At 48.5% G+C, this 17,003-nt stretch overlaps 1 protein-coding gene across 3 annotated transcripts in view; it reads right to left on the reverse strand.

Moving 5' to 3' along the window:
• Positions 1–17,003, reverse strand: part of LOC115122708 (cyclin-dependent kinase-like 5) — a 300,065-nt gene that overhangs the window by 31,411 nt on the left and 251,651 nt on the right. For all 3 annotated transcript variants that reach the window (XR_010461060.1, XM_065009456.1, XM_065009455.1), the window contains exon 14: positions 14,678–14,792. Coding sequence is in view for 2 of the 3 variants with exons in the window: in XM_065009456.1 (XP_064865528.1) it covers positions 14,678–14,792 (115 nt within the window). In the remaining variant the exon portion in view is untranslated. The remainder of the gene's footprint in view (positions 1–14,677; positions 14,793–17,003) is intronic.

Consider the following 17,003-nt stretch of genomic DNA (forward strand, 5'->3'; position numbering starts at 1 on the left):
GTCCAAGCTGTAATGTGCACTAACTGGACAGACTTGAGGACTCTAATGAAGGAACAGTAACTGGACAGAAGGACTCTAATGTAACTGGACAGACTTGAGGACTCTAATGAAGGAACAGTCCAAGCTGTAATGTAACTGAACAGGCTTGAGGACTCTAATGAAGGAACAGTCCAAGCTCTAATGTAACTGGACAGACTTGCGGACTCTAATGAAAGAACAGTCCAAGTTGTAATGTAACTGGACAGACTTGAGGACTCTAATGAAGGAACAGTCCGAGCTGTAATGTACTCTAACTGGACAGACTTGAGGACTCTAATGAAGGAACAGTCCAAGCTGTAATGTACTCTAACTGGACAGACTTGAGGACTCTAATGAAGGAACAGTCCAAGCTGTAATGTACTCTAACTTTTGTTGTATTACAGCTTGAATTCAAAATGGATGAAATAAAAAAAAATCTCACCCATCTTCACCCATAATGACAAAGTCAAAACATGTTTTTAGACATTTTTTTGCAAATTTATTGAGAATGAAATACAGAAATATCTAATTTACATAAGTATCACACCCCTGAGTAAATACTGTGGAAGGACCACCAGAGGGCAGGCTGGGCTCAGGGATAGCAGCCCAACAAGGCATGGGAGACAAGGTAACCAGAGGGCAGGCTGGGCTCAGGGATAGCAGCCCAACAAGGCATGGGAGACAAGGTAACCAGAGGGCAGGCTGGGCTCAGGGATAGTAGCCCAACAAGGCATGGGAGACAAGGTAACCAGAGGGCAGGCTGGGCTCAGGGATAGTAGCCCAACAAGGCATGGGAGACAAGGTAACCAGAGGGCAGGCTGGGCTCATGGATAGTAGCCTAACCAGGCATGGGAGACAAGGTAACCAGAGGGCAGGCTGGGCTCATGGATAGTAGCCCAACAAGGCATGGGAGACAAGGTAACCAGAGGGCAGGCTGGGCTCAGGGATAGCAGCCCAACAAGGCATGGGAGACAAGGTAACCAGAGGGCAGGCTGGGCTCACGGATAGCAGCCCAACAAGGAATGGGAGACAAGGTAACCAGAGGGCAGGCTGGGCTCATGGATAGTAGCCCAACAAGGCTTGGGAGACAAGGTAACCAGAGGGCAGGCTGGGCTCATGGATAGTAGCCCAACAAGGCATGGGAGACAAGGTAGCCAGAGGGCAGGCTGGGCTCAGGGATAGTAGCCCAACAAGGCATGGGAGACAAGGTAACCAGAGGGCAGGCTGGGCTCATGGATAGTAGCCTAACCAGGCATGGGAGACAATGTAACTAGAGGGCAGGTTGGGCTCATGGATAGTAGCCCAACAAGGCATGGGAGACAAGGTAACCAGAGGGCAGGCTGGGCTCATGGAAAGCAGCCCAACAAGGCATGGGAGACAAGGTAACCAGAGGGCAGGCTGGGCTCAGGGATAGTAGCCTAACCAGGCATGGGAGACAAGGTAACTAGAGGGCAGGTTGGGCTCATGGATAGTAGCCCAACAAGGCATGGGAGACAAGGTAACCAGAGGGCAGGCTGGGCTCACGGATAGTAGCCCAACAAGGCATGGGAGACAAAGTAACCAGAGGGCAGGCTGGGCTCATGGATAGCAGCCCAACAGAGCCTGGGAGACAAGGTAACCAGAGGGCAGGCTGGGCTCAGGGATAGTAGCACAACAAGGCATGGGAGACAAGGTAACCAGAGGGCAGGCTGGGCTCATGGATAGTAGCCTAACCAGGCATGGGAGACAAGGTAACCAGAGGGCAGGCTGGGCTCATGGATAGTAGCCTAACCAGGCATGGGAGACAAGGTAACTAGAGGGCAGGTTGGGCTCATGGATAGTAGCCCAACAAGGCATGGGAGACAAGGTAACCAGAGGGCAGGCTGGGCTCATGGATAGCAGCCCAACAAGGCATGGGAGACAAGGTAACCAGAGGGCAGGCTGGGATCAGGGATAGTAGCCTAACCAGGCATGGGAGACAAGGTAACTAGAGGGCAGGTTGGGCTATTGGATAGTAGCCCAACAAGGCATGGGAGACAAGGTAACCAGAGGGCAGGCTGGGCTCATGGATAGCAGCCCAACAGAGCCTGGGAGACAAGGTAACCAGAGGGCAGGCTGGGCTCAGGGATAGTAGCACAACAAGGCATGGGAGACAAGGTAACCAGAGGGCAGGCTGGGCTCACGGATAGCAGCCCAACAAGGCATGGGAGACGAGGTAACCAGAGGGCAGGCTGGGCTCATGGATAGCAGCCCAACAAGGCATGGGAGACAAGGTAACCAGAGGGCAGGCTGGGCTCAGGGATAGTAGCCTAACCAGGCATGGGAGACAAGGTAACTAGAGGGCAGGTTGGGCTCATGGATAGTAGCCGAACAAGGCATGGGAGACAAGGTAACCAGAGGGCAGGCTGGGCTCACGGATAGTAGCCCAACAAGGCATGGGAGACAAGGTAACCAGAGGGCAGGCTGGGCTCATGGATAGCAGCCTAACAGAGCCTGGGAGACAAGGTAACCAGAGGGCAGGCTGGGCTCATGGATAGCAGCCCAACAAGGCATGGGAGACAAGGTAACCAGAGGGCAGGCTGGGCTCATGGATAGTAGCCCAACAAGGCATGGGAGACAAGGTAACCAGAGGGCAGGCTGGGCTCATGGATAGTAGCCCAACAAGGCATGGGAGACAAGGTAACCAGAGGGCAGGCTGGGCTCAGGGATAGCAGCCCAACAAGGCATGGGAGACAAGGTAACCAGAGGGCAGGCTGGGCAGGCTGGGCTCATGGATAGCAGCCCAACAAGGCATGGGAGACAAGGTAACCAGAGGGCAGGCTGGGCTAACGGATAGTAGCCCAACAAGGCATGGGAGACAAGGTAACCAGAGGGCAGGCTGGGCTCAGGGATAGTAGCCCAACAAGGCATGGGAGACAAGGTAGCCAGGGGGCAGGCTGGGCTCAGGGATAGTAGCCCAACAAGGCATGGGAGACAAGGTAACCAGAGGGCAGGCTGGGCTCATGAATAGTAGCCTAACCAGGCATGGGAGACAAGGTAACTAGAGGGCAGGTTGGGCTCATGGATAGTAGCCCAACAAGGCATGGGAGACAAGGTAACCAGAGGGCAGGCTGGGCTCATGGATAGCAGCCCAACAAGGCATGGGAGACAAGGTAACCAGAGGGCAGGCTGGGCTCAGGGATAGTAGCCTAACCAGGCATGGGAGACAAGGTAATTAGAGGGCAGGTTGGGCTCATGGATAGTAGCCCAACAAGGCATGGAAGACAAGGTAACCAGAGGGCAGGCTGGGCTCACGGATAGTAGCCCAACAAGGCATGGGAGACAAGGTAACCAGAGGGCAGGCTGGGCTCATGGATAGCAGCCCAACAGAGCCTGGGAGACAAGGTAACCAGAGGGCAGGCTGGGCTCAGGGATAGCAGCCCAACAAGGCATGGGAGACGAGGTAACCAGAGGGCAGGCTGGGCTCAGGGATAGTAGCCCAACAAGGCATGGGAGACAAGGTAACCAGAGGGCAGGCTGGGCTCATGGATAGTAGCCCAACAAGGCATGGGAGACAAGGTATCCAGAGGGCAGGCTGTGCTCATGGATAGTAGCCCAACAGAGCCTGGGAGACAAGGTAACCAGAGGGCAGGCTGGGCTCATGGATAGTATCTCAACAAGGCATGGGAGACAAGGTAACCAGAGGGCAGGCTGGGCTCAGGGATAGCAGCCCAACAAGGCATGGGAGACAAGGTAACCAGAGGGCAGGCTGGGCTCAGGGATAGTAGCCCAACAAGGCATGGGAGACAAGGTAACCAGAGGGCAGGCTGGGCTCAGGGATAGCAGCCCAACAAGGCATGGGAGACAAGGTAACCAGAGGGCAGGCTGGGCAGGCTGGGCTCATGGATAGCAGCCCAACAAGGCATGGGAGACAAGGTAACCAGAGGGCAGGCTGGGCTAACGGATAGTAGCCCAACAAGGCATGGGAGACAAGGTAACCAGAGGGCAGGCTGGGCTCAGGGATAGTAGCCCAACAAGGCATGGGAGACAAGGTAGCCAGAGGGCAGGCTGGGCTCAGGGATAGTAGCCCAACAAGGCATGGGAGACAAGGTAACCAGAGGGCAGGCTGGGCTCATGGATAGTAGCCTAACCAGGCATGGGAGACAAGGTAACTAGAGGGCAGTTTGGGCTCATTGATAGTAGCCCAACAAGGCATGGGAGACAAGGTAACCAGAGGGCAGGCTGGGCTCATGGATAGCAGCCCAACAAGGCATGGGAGACAAGGTAACCAGAGGTCAGGCTGGGCTCAGGGATAGTAGCCTAACCAGGCATGGGAGACAAGGTAACTAGAGGGCAGGTTGGGCTCATGGATAGTAGCCCAACAAGGCATGGGAGACAAGGTAACCAGAGGGCAGGCTGGGCTCACGGATAGTAGCCCAACAAGGCATGGGAGACAAGGTAACCAGAGGGCAGGCTGGGCTCATGGATAGCAGCCCAACAGAGCCTGGGAGACAAGGTAACCAGAGGGCAGGCTGGGCTCATGGATAGCAGCCCAACAAGGCATGGGAGACAAGGTAACCAGAGGGCAGGCTGGGCTCATGGATAGTAGCCCAACAAGGCATGGGAGACAAGGTAACCAGAGGGCAGGCTGGGCTCATGGATAGTAGCCCAACAAGGCATGGGAGACAAGGTAACCAGAGGGCAAGCTGGGCTCAGGGATAGCAGCCCAACAAGGCATGGGAGACAAGGTAACCAGAGGGCAGGCTGGGCTCATGGATAGCAGCCCAACAAGGCATGGGAGACAAGGTAACCAGAGGGCAGGCTGGGCTAACGGATAGTAGCCCAACAAGGCATGGGAGACAAGGTAACCAGAGGGCAGGCTGGGCTCATGGATAGTAGCCCAACAAGGCATGGGAGACAAGGTAACCAGAGGGCAGGCTGGGCTCAGGGATAGCAGCCCAACAAGGCATGGGAGACAAGGTAACCAGAGGGCAGGCTGGGCTCATGGATAGTAGCCTAACCAGGCATGGGAGACAAGGTAACCAGAGGGCAGGCTGGGCTCATGGATAGTAGCCTAACCAGGCATGGGAGACAAGGTAACTAGAGGGCAGGTTGGGCTCATGGATAGTAGCCCAACAAGGCATGGGAGACAAGGTAACCAGAGGGCAGGCTGGGCTCAGGGATAGTAGCCTAACCAGGCATGGGAGACAAGGTAACTAGAGGGCAGGTTGGGCTCATGGATAGTAGCCCAACAAGGCATGGGAGACAAGGTAACCAGAGGGCAGGCTGGGCTCACGGATAGTAGCCCAACAAGGCATGGGAGACAAAGTAACCAGAGGGCAGGCTGGGCTCATGGATAGCAGCCCAACAGAGCCTGGGAGACAAGGTAACCAGAGGGCAGGCTGGGCTCAGGGATAGTAGCACAACAAGGCATGGGAGACAAGGTAACCAGAGGGCAGGCTGGGCTCACGGATAGCAGCCCAACAAGGCATGGGAGACGAGGTAACCAGAGGGCAGGCTGGGCTCATGGATAGTAGCCCAACAAGGCATGGGAGACAAGGTAACCAGAGGGCAGGCTGGGCTCAGGGATAGCAGCCCAACAAGGCATGGGAGACAAGGTAACCAGAGGGCAGGCTGGGCTCATGGATAGTAGCCTAACCAGGCATGGGAGACAAGGTAACCAGAGGGCAGGCTGGGCTCATGGATAGTAGCCTAACCAGGCATGGGAGACAAGGTAACTAGAGGGCAGGTTGGGCTCATGGATAGTAGCCCAACAAGGCATGGGAGACAAGGTAACCAGAGGGCAGGCTGGGCTCAGGGATAGTAGCCTAACCAGGCATGGGAGACAAGGTAACTAGAGGGCAGGTTGGGCTCATGGATAGTAGCCCAACAAGGCATGGGAGACAAGGTAACCAGAGGGCAGGCTGGGCTCACGGATAGTAGCCCAACAAGGCATGGGAGACAAGGTAACCAGAGGGCAGGCTGGGCTCATGGATAGCAGCCCAACAGAGCCTGGGAGACAAGGTAACCAGAGGGCAGGCTGGGCTCAGGGATAGTAGCACAACAAGGCATGGGAGACAAGGTAACCAGAGGGCAGGCTGGGCTCACGGATAGCAGCCCAACAAGGCATGGGAGACGAGGTAACCAGAAGGCAGGCTGGGCTCATGGATAGTAGCCCAACAAGGCATGGGAGACAAGGTAACCAGAGGGCAGGCTGGGCTCAGGGATAGCAGCCCAACAAGGCATGGGAGACGAGGTAACCAGAGGGCAGGCTGGGCTCAGGGATAGTAGCCCAACAAAGCATGGGAGACAAGGTAACCAGAGGGCAGGCTGGGCTCATGGATAGTAGCCCAACAAGGCATGGGAGACAAGGTAACCAGAGGGCAGGCTGGGCTCATGGATAGTAGCCCAACAGAGCCTGGGAGACAAGGTAACCAGAGGGCAGGCTGGGCTCATGGATAGTATCTCAACAAGGCATGGGAGACAAGGTAACCAGAGCGCAGGCTGGGCTCAGGGATAACAGCCCAACAAGGCATGGGAGACAAGGTAACCAGAGGGCAGGCTGGGCTCAGGGATAGTAGCCCAACAAGGCATGGGAGACAAGGTAACCAGAGGGCAGGCTGGGCTCATGGATAGCAGCCCAACAAGGCATGGGAGACAAGGTAACCAGAGGGCAGGCTGGGCTCAGGGATAGCAGCCCAACAAGGCATGGGAGACGAGGTAACCAGAGGGCAGGCTGGGCTCAGGGATAGTAGCCCAACAAGGCATGGGAGACAAGGTAACCAGAGGGCAGGCTGGGCTCATGGATAGCAGCCCAACAAGGCATGGGAGACGAGGTAACCAGAGTCAATTAAGCACAGCTGACGGTACTAATGAGATACTCTCCTTCCCCTATAAGAGAGAGAATGGAACCAGCAGAGAGTGGGGGAAACTATCTCTGGAAGATGGCCACCGAGAGAGAGGAGCTATCCAGGAAGAACCACTAAGACGGTGACAATCCCGGGACTTTTGTTGTAGTTTAAAGATAAGCCTATTGTGTTCCTGTTTCATCTGGAGAAGAAGATGTATGTTTTTCCTTGGAAGATTTTCATTGATTATGTTGGAGTGTTTGTGTTGACCAAATGCCCTCAATAGAGAACTGTGTTCAATCAAGACAACCTACTCCTGACTCGTTTATTCCACCTTCCCGCTTTAGAGTGACGCCCAATTACTTGGTCCGCTCACAATACTTTGTAGAAGCACTTTTGGCAGTGATTACAGCTGTGAGTCTTTCTTGGTAAGTCTCTAAGAACCTTCCAAACCTGGATTGTACAACATTTGCCGATTTGTTATTTTCAAATTACTTCCAGCAATGTCAAATTCATTGTTGATCATTGTTAGACAACCATTTCCAGGTCTTGCCATTGATATTCAAGTAGATTTAAGTCAAATCTGTAACTCTGCCACTCAGCAACATTTATTGTCTTCTTGGTAAGCAACTCCAGCGTAGATTTACGTTAGTATTGTGGAGTAACTACAATTTTGTTGGTCCCATCCTCAGTTTTCTCCTATCACAGCCATAAAATTCTGTAACTGTTTTAAAGTCACCATTGGCATGGTGAAATCCATGAATGGTTTCCTTCTTCTCCGGCAACTGACTTAAGAAGGACGCTTGTATCTTTTTTAAGTGTCCAGTGATTGGGTCTCAATGTAGACGACAGCCTCTCTGAGTTAATGATTGCTGTTTAGCAGGTATTGTTTTTGTCCAGATGGGATAGGGCAGTGTGCAGTGTGATTGCGTCACCTGTGGACCTGTTGGGAACTGAAGTGGATCTAGGGTGGCCAGTAAGGTGGAGGTGATATGATCCTTAACTAGTCTCTCAAAGTACTTCATGATGACAGATGTGAGTGCTACGGGGCGGTAGTCATTTAGTTCAGTTATCTTTGCCTTCTTGGGTACAGAACACCCCAGCCAGCTGGTCTGCGCATGCAGAGGCCAGAGGACGCGGCTAGGGATGCCGTCTGGGCCAGCAGCCTTGCGAGAATTAACAAGTTTAAATGTTTTACTCACATCAGCCACGGAGGAGAGCGAGGGGATGCAGTCTTTGTTAGCGAGCCGCGACGGTGGCACTGTTCTAACCTCAAAGCAAAGAAGGTGTTTATAGTTTGTCTGGAAGCGGGACGTCGGTGTCCGTGACGTGGCTGTTTTTGTAGACCGTGATTTCCTGTAGGCCCTGCCACATACATCTTATGTCTGAGCCGTTGAATTGCGACTCCACCTTCTCCCTGTACCGGCATTTCGCTTGTTTGATTGCCTTGCGTAGGGAATAACTACACTGTTTACATTCAGCCATATTCCCAGATGTCTTTCCATGGTTAAATGCGTTGGATTGTGCTTTCAGTTTTGTTCGAATGCCGCCATCCATCCACGGTTTTAATAATCACAGTGGCGGTGGGTCAGTCATAGTGTGGGGGTGCTTTATAAACACACTCACCGAGTCAGCCATGTTGTTCTCTGAGGCTGACCGGAACATGCACTCTTTATAAACACACTCACCGAGTCAGCAATGTTGTTCTCTGAGGCTGACCGGAACATGCACTCTTTATAAACACACTCACCGAGTCAGCAATGTTGTTCTCTGAGGCTGACCGGAACATGCACTCTTTATAAACACACTCACCGAGTCAGCAATGTTGTTCTCTGAGGCTGACCGGAACATGCACTCTTTATAAACACACTCACCGAGTCAGCAATGTTGTTCTCTGAGGCTGACCGGAACATATTCCAGTCAGCGATGTTGTTCTCTGAGGCTGACCGGAACATATTCCGAGTCAGCGATGTTGTTCTCTGAGGCTGACCGGAACATATTCCAGTCAGCGATGTTGTTCTCTGAGGCTGACCGGAACATATTCCAGTCAGCGATGTTGTTCTCTGAGGCTGACCGGAACATATTCCAGTCAGCGATGTTGTTCTCTGAGGCTGACCGGAACATATTCCAGTCAGCGATGTTGTTCTCTGAGGCTGACCGGAACATATTCCAGTCAGCGATGTTGTTCTCTGAGGCTGACCGGAACATATTCCGAGTCAGCGATGTTGTTCTCTGAGGCTGACCGGAACATATTCCAGTCAGCGATGTTGTTCTCTGAGGCTGACCGGAACATATTCCAGTCAGCGATGTTGTTCTCTGAGGCTGACCGGAACATATTCCAGTCAGCGATGTTGTTCTCTGAGGCTGACCGGAACATATTCCAGTCAGCGATGTTGTTCTCTGAGGCTGACCGGAACATATTCCAGTCAGCGATGTTGTTCTCTGAGGCTGACCGGAACATATTCCGAGTCAGCGATGTTGTTCTCTGAGGCTGACCGGAACATATTCCGAGTCAGCGATGTTGTTCTCTGAGGCTGACCGGAACATATTCCAGTCAGCGATGTTGTTCTCTGAGGCTGACCGGAACATATTCCAGTCAGCGATGTTGTTCTCTGAGGCTGACCGGAACATATTCCAGTCAGCGATGTTGTTCTCTGAGGCTGACCGGAACATATTCCAGTCAGCGATGTTGTTCTCTGAGGCTGACCGGAACATATTCCAGTCAGCGATGTTGTTCTCTGAGGCTGACCGGAACATATTCCAGTCAGCGATGTTGTTCTCTGAGGCTGACCGGAACATATTCCAGTCAGCGATGTTGTTCTCTGAGGCTGACCGGAACATATTCCAGTCCACGTGATCAAAACAATCTTGAAGCTTCCGATTGGTCAGACCAGCTGTTACTGATACAAGTATCCTGTGTGTGTATCCTGTGTATTTGTTTATTTTCTCTCCTTCTCCCCTCACAGGTGAAAATTGGTTATTTCGTTCTCACTTTTACTTTTTCACTATTTGAATTTGCATGAGTTATGTTACGGGTCTCGATACCATCTCTCCTAGACTGTCGGGCCAAAAGGGATTCGTAACACCAGCATTGAATGGTTCTCATCACTGGTACATCCTGTTTATGTTTATGCCTATAAGACGGAACGAGCAAGATAGCGTTGTGGTCGGATTTGCCAAAGGGAGTACACTTCCCCAAAAAATAAAGGTAACACTAAAATAACACATCCTAGATCTGAATGAATGAAATATTCTTATTAAATACTTTTTTCTTTACATAGTTGAATGTGCTGACAACAAAATCACACAAATGATCAATGGAAATCAAATTTATCAACCCATGGAGGTCTGGATTTGGAGTCACACTCAAAATTAAAGTGGAAAACCACACTACAGGCTGATCCAACTTTGATGTAATGTCCTTAAAACAAGTCAAAATGAGGCTCAGTAGTGTGTGTGGCCTCCACGTGCCTGTATGACCTCCCTACAACGCCAGGGCATGCTCCTGATGAGGTGGCGGATGGTCTCCTGAGGGATCTCCTCCCAGACCTGGACTAAAGCATCTGCCAACTCCTGGACAGTCTGTGGTGCAACGTGGCGTTGGTGGATGGAGCGAGACATGAAGTCCCAGATGTGCTCAATTGGATTCAGGTCTGGGGAACGGGCGGGCCAGTCCATAGCATCAATGCCTTCCTCTTGCAGGAACTGCTGACACACTCCAGCCACATGAGGTCTAGCATTGTCTTGCATTAGGAGGAACCCAGGGCCAACCACACCAGCATATTTGTCTCACAAGGGGTCTGAGGATCTCATCTCGGTACCTAATGGCAGTCAGGCTACCTCTGGGGAGCACATGGAGGGCTGTGCGGCCCCCCAAATAAATGCCACCCCACACCATGACTGACCCACCGCCAAACCGGTCATGCTGGAGGATGTTGCAGGCAGCAGAACGTTCTCCACGGCGTCTCCAGACTGTCACATGTGCTCAGTGTGAACCTGCTTTCATCTGTGAAGAGCACAGGGCACCAGTGGTAAATTTGTCAATCTTGGTATTCTCTGGCAAATGCCAAACGTCCTGCACAGTGTTGGGCTGTAAGCAAAACCCCCACCTGTGGACGTCGGGCCCTCATACCACCCTCATGGAGTCTGTTTCTGACCGTTTGAGCAGACACATGCACATTTGTGGCCTGCTGGAGGTCATTTTGCAGGGCTCTGGCAGTGCTTCTCCTTGCACAAAGGCAGAGGTAGCGGTCCTGCTGCTGGGTTGTTGCCCTCCTACGGCCTCCTCCACGTCTCCTGATGTACTGGCCTGTCTCCTGGTAGCGCCTCCATGCTCTGGACACTACGCTGACAGACACAGCAAACCTTCTCGCATTGATGTGCCATCCTGGATGAGCTGCACTACCTGAGCCACTTGTGTGGGTTGTAGACTCCGTCTCATGCTACCACTAGAGTGAAAGCACCGCCAGCATTCAAAAGTGACCAAAACATCAGCCAGGAAGCATAGGAACTGAGAAGTGGTCTGTGGTCCCCCACCTGCAGAACCACTCCTTTATTGGGGGTGTCTTGCTAATTGCCTATAATTTCCACCTGTTGCCTATTCCATTTGCACAACAGCATGTGACATTTATTGTCAATCAGTGTTGCTTCCTAAGTGGACAGTTTGATTTCACAGAAATGTGATTGACTTGGAGTTACATTGTGGTGTTTAAGTGTTCCCTTTATTTTTTTGAGCAGTGTATTAGCCCTGCGAGTCGTGCAATCAATATGCTGGTAGACTTTAGGTAGCCTTGTTCTCACATTTGCTTTGTTAAAATCCCCATCCACAATAAATGCAGCCTCCGGATATATAGTTTGCAGTTTACATAGAATCCAGTGAAGTTCTTTGAGGGCCATCTTGGTGTTCGCTTCAGGGGGAATGTACACAGCTGTGACTATAACTGACGAGAATTCTCTTGGTAGGTAAAATGGCCGGCATTTGATTGTAAGGAATTCTAGGTCGGGTGAGCAAAAGCACTTCAGTTCCTGTATGTTGTTATGATTACACCATGAGTCGTTAATCATAAAATATACACCCCCACCCTTCCTCTTCTCAGAGAAGTGTTTATCTCTGTCGGCGTGATACATGGAGAAGCCCGGTGGCTGTACCAATTCCAACAACATATCCAGAGAGAGCCATGTTTCCGTGAAACAGAGAATGTTACAATCTCTGTCTCTCTGGAAGGCAACCCTTGCTCGGATTTCGTCTACCTTGTTGTCAAGAGACTGGACATTGGCGAGTACTATACTCGGGAGCGGTGAGCGATGTGCACGTTTACGGAGCCTGACCAGAAGGCTGCTCCATCTGCCCCTTCTGCGGCGCCATTGTTTTGGGTCGCCTACTGGGATTAGATCCATTGTCCTGGGTAGTGGTCCAAACAGAGGATCCGCTTCGGGAAAGTCGTATTCCTGGTCGTAATATTGGAAAGTTGACGTTGCTCTTATATCCAATAGTTCTTCCCGGCTGTATGTAATAAGACTTAATATTTCCTGGAGTAACTATGTAAGAAATAACACATAATAAAAAAAATACTCCATAGTTTCCTAAGAACGCGAAGCAAGGCGACCATCTCTATCGGTGCCATTTAGCAGGATTACATTCATTTCTATTCATTTTACAATGAGACAGCAAGGAGATGTGGCAATTTTTTTACACAGAAGATGTAGCATTTTATAACTAATTATGTGCAATTCTACTCATTTTGCCATGGGGTGGAGAGACGATTTTGGAATTTCACAAGAAATCTCATTCAATTTTACTTATTTTGCAATGGGACGGGAGAGAAGATGTAGCAAATTTATAGCTAATCACATACAATTCTACTCATTTTGCCATCCGGTGAAGAGAAGATTTAGCAATTTTATAACAAATTCCATGCAATTCTACTCACTTTGCCATGGGGCAGAGAGAAGATTTAGCAAATGTATAACACATTTCATGTCATTTACTCATTTTGCCATGGAGAGGAGAAAAGATTTGGCAATTTTATAAATAATTGCATGCAATTTTACTCATTTTTACAATGGAATGGAGAGAATTTTTAGAAATTATTTTACTAATTTCAAACAATTCTATTCATTTTACAACAGAGCAGAGAGAAGATTTAGCAATTTTATAAATAATTTCATGCAATTCTACTAATTTTGCCAACCGGTGAAGAGGAGACTGAAATTTTGTAGCAAATTTCATGTGATTCTACTCATGTGGCAATGAGGCAGAGAAAATATTTAGCAAATGTAAAACTCATTTCATGCAATTCTACTCATTTTGACATGGGGCTGAGAGAAAATTTGCATATATATATTACTAATATATACTACTAATTTTGTCATAGGCCAAAGAGAAGGTGTAGCAATTTTATAACTAATTACATACATTCTACTCATTTTGCCATCCGGTGAAGAGAAGATTTAGCAATTATAGAACTAATTACATACATTCTACTCATTTTGCCATCCGGTGAAGAGAAGATTTAGCAATTATAGAACTAATTACATACATTCTACTCATTTTGCCATCCGGTGAAGAGAAGATTTAGCAATTATAGAACTAATTACATACATTCTACTCATTTTGCCATCCGGTGAAGAGAAGATTTAGCAATTATAGAACTAATTACATACATTCTACTCATTTTGCCATCCGGTGAAGAGAAGATTTAGCAATTATAGAACTAATTACATACATTCTACTCATTTTGCCATCCGGTGAAGAGAAGATTTAGCAATTATAGAACTAATTACATACATTCTACTCATTTTGCCATCCGGTGAAGAGAAGATTTAGCAATTTTGTAACAAATTTCATGCAATTCTACTCATTTTGCCATCCGGTGAAGAAAAGATTTAGCAATTTTGTAACAAATTTCATGCAATTCTACTCATTTTGCCATCCGGTGAAGAGAAGATTTAGCAATTTTGTAACAAATTTCATGCAATTCTACTCATTTTGCCATGGGGCCGAGAGAAGATTTAGCAATTATAGAACTAATTACATACATTCTACTCATTTTGCCATCCGGTGAAGAGAAGATTGAGTAAATGTCTAATTTCATGCAATTCTACTCATATTGTCCTGGGAAGGAGAGAAGATTTAGCAATTTTATAAATAATTAAATGCAATTTTACTCATTTTACAATGGAATGGAGAGAATATTGAGCTTTTTAATTTTTTTATTACTAATTTCATACAATTCTATTCATTTTACAATGGGATGGAGAGAAGATTTAGCTATTTAAAAAAATATATATATATATGGAATTCTACTCGTTTTGACATGGGCTGAGAGAAGATTTTTGACTTCTTAAAACTAATTTCATGCAATTCTACAAATGTTGCCATCCGGTGAAGAGAAGACTTTTAAATTTGATTGAAATTTCATGTGATTCTACTCATTTTGCAATGAGGCAGAGAGAAGATTTTGCAAATGTATAACTCATTTCATGCAATTCTACACATTTTGCCATAGGGTGGAGAGAAATATTTGCTATTTTTAACATGATATCCGAGTGAGATTGACTAACAAAATCAATTGGGGCCCCGCGGACAGTAATTTGAAGTTTAGATAGCTGGCCGCTAGACTAATTTACCAATCTAAAAAATGTTAACTGACTTACAGTTTAGTGACTTTCAGTGACAGACAAGAGAAAAACTGCACATGCACAACCAAATTTCAAAATTGCACCGTGTGTATTCCACTATTCTAACTCGTAACAGTAAGATGAGCCCCCCACCCCCAAAAAGCGTCTTCTAGTTGCCCAACCCTAATATAGGGAAAAAGGTGTCATTGAATGAAGCCTCCCTAGTGACTCACCAGGGGTCAAAGGCCGGCTGGCGTTTGGGATGGTTGGTCAAGGTGCTTCCGTCCACTGCCCCCCCTCCTGTCCCCCTGCTGCCCTGACCTCCGTTATCTGGCCGTGGGGACGGCACTGTGGAGCAACAACATAACAACATAGTAAACTCCACAAAACATTAGAGACACATAAGGAAACACTACAGGTTATAGATACATAGTAGAGGACTTCATCGGTCCAAAAAGATGGACCTGTTGCGAAATGGACCTAGGGCTTTTCTACTCAAACCAAATATGCATAAATACATTTTCAAAATATAGAGACATGCTCCAAACAGAGCCAAGGATAACAATTCCGTATAGACTGGTCGGACCCAGATCCGATCCGAGTGAGGGAAGCAGCAGAAAAGTATTTTTAAAGCTACTTTATTAACCGGAGCTGATAAAAAGCTAGAGGAGGGTGGGAGAGAGAGAGTAGGGGAGAGTAAGGGGGAAAGAGCAGGCAGGGTGGGGCCGTACCGTGAGCGAGTGACACAGGGTGCAGGGAGGGAGAGACTGCAACCAACCAACAAACAGACTCGAACAATAGTAGACTAATAACATAATCGGATTTGTCACATTTGCCGAATACCGTGAAATGCTTACCTACTAGCCCTTAACAACAATGCAGTTCAAGAAATAGAGTTAAGAAAATATTTACCAAATAAACTAAAGTAAGAAATGAAATAAAAGGTAACAAGAAAATTACATAAAAATAACAAGGCTATATACAGTGGGGCAAAAAAGTATTTAGTCAGCCAACAATTGTGCAAGTTCTCCCACTTAAAAAGATGAGGCCTGTAATTTTCATCATAGGTACACTTCAACTATGACAGACAAAATGAGAAACAAAAATCCAGAAAATCACATTGTAGGATTTTTAATGAATTTATTTGCAAATTATGGTGGAAAATAAGTATTTGGTCACCTACAAAAAAGCAATATTTCTGGCTCTCACAGACCTGTAACTTCTTCTTTCAGAGGCTCCTCTGTCCTCCACTCGTTACCTGTATTAATGGCACCTGTTTGAACTTGTTATCAGTATAAAAGACACCTGTCCACAACCTCAAACAGTCACACTCCAAACTCCACTATGGCCAAGACCAAAGAGCTGTCAAAGGACACCAGAAACAAAATTGTAGACCTGCACCAGGCTGGGAAGACTGAATCTGCAATAGGTAAGCAGCTTGGTTTGAAGAAATCAACTGTGGGAGCAATTATTAGGAAATGGAAGACATACAGGACCACTGATAATCTCCCTTGATCTGGGGCTCCACGCAAGATCTCACCCCGTGGGGTCAAAATGATCACAAGAACGGTGAGCAAAAATCCCAGAACCACACGGGGGGACCTAGTGAATGACCTGCAGAGAGCTGGGACCAAAGTAACAAAGCCTACCATTAGTAACACACTACACCGCCAGGGACTCAAATCCTGCAGTGCCAGACGTGTCCCCCTGCTTAAACCAGTACATGTCCAGGCCCGTCTGCTAGAGAGCATTTGGATGATCCAGAAGAAGATTGGGAGAATGTCATATGGTCAGATGAAACCAAAATATAGCTTTTTGGTAAAAACTCAACTCGTCGTGTTTGAAGGACAAAGAATGCTGAGTTGCATCCAAAGAATACCATACCTACTGTGAAGCATGGGGGTGGAACCATCATGCTTTGGGGCTGTTTTTCTGCAAAGGGACCAGGGCGACTGATCCGTGTAAAGGAAAGAATGAATGGGGCCATGGTATCGTGAGATTTTGAGTGAAAACCTCCTTCCATCAGCAAGGGCATTGAAGATGAAACGTGGCTGGGTCTTTCAGCATGACAATGATCCCAAACACACCGCCCGGGCAATGAAGGAGTGGCTTCGTAAGAAGCATTTCAAGGTCTTGGAGTGGCCTAGCCAGTCTCCAGATCTCAACCCCATAGAAAATATTTGTAGGGAGTTGAAAGTCCGTAACATTTTCTAATAAGTTATCTGTAGTTTTACTCAAGTATGACAATTTGGTACTTTTCCAACACTGTGAAAATGTCAGTGAAGACACATACCAGTTGGTCCGCGCATGCTTTGAGTATATGTCCTGGTAATCCGTCTGGCCCTGTGGCTTTGTGAATGCCGACCTATTTAAAGGTCGTCGCTCACATCAGCTACGGAGAGCGTGATCACACAGCCGTCTGGAACAGCTGGTGCTCTCATGTATACTTCAGTGTTGCTGGTCACAAAACGAGCATAAATTGCACTTAGCTCATCTGGTAGGCTCGCGTCACTGGGCAGCTAGCGGCTGTGTTTCCCTTTGTAGTCCGCAAAAGTTTGC

The sequence above is a fragment of the Oncorhynchus nerka genome, linkage group LG25 (assembly GCF_034236695.1).
Source record: "Oncorhynchus nerka isolate Pitt River linkage group LG25, Oner_Uvic_2.0, whole genome shotgun sequence".
Lineage (NCBI taxonomy): Eukaryota > Metazoa > Chordata > Actinopteri > Salmoniformes > Salmonidae > Oncorhynchus > Oncorhynchus nerka.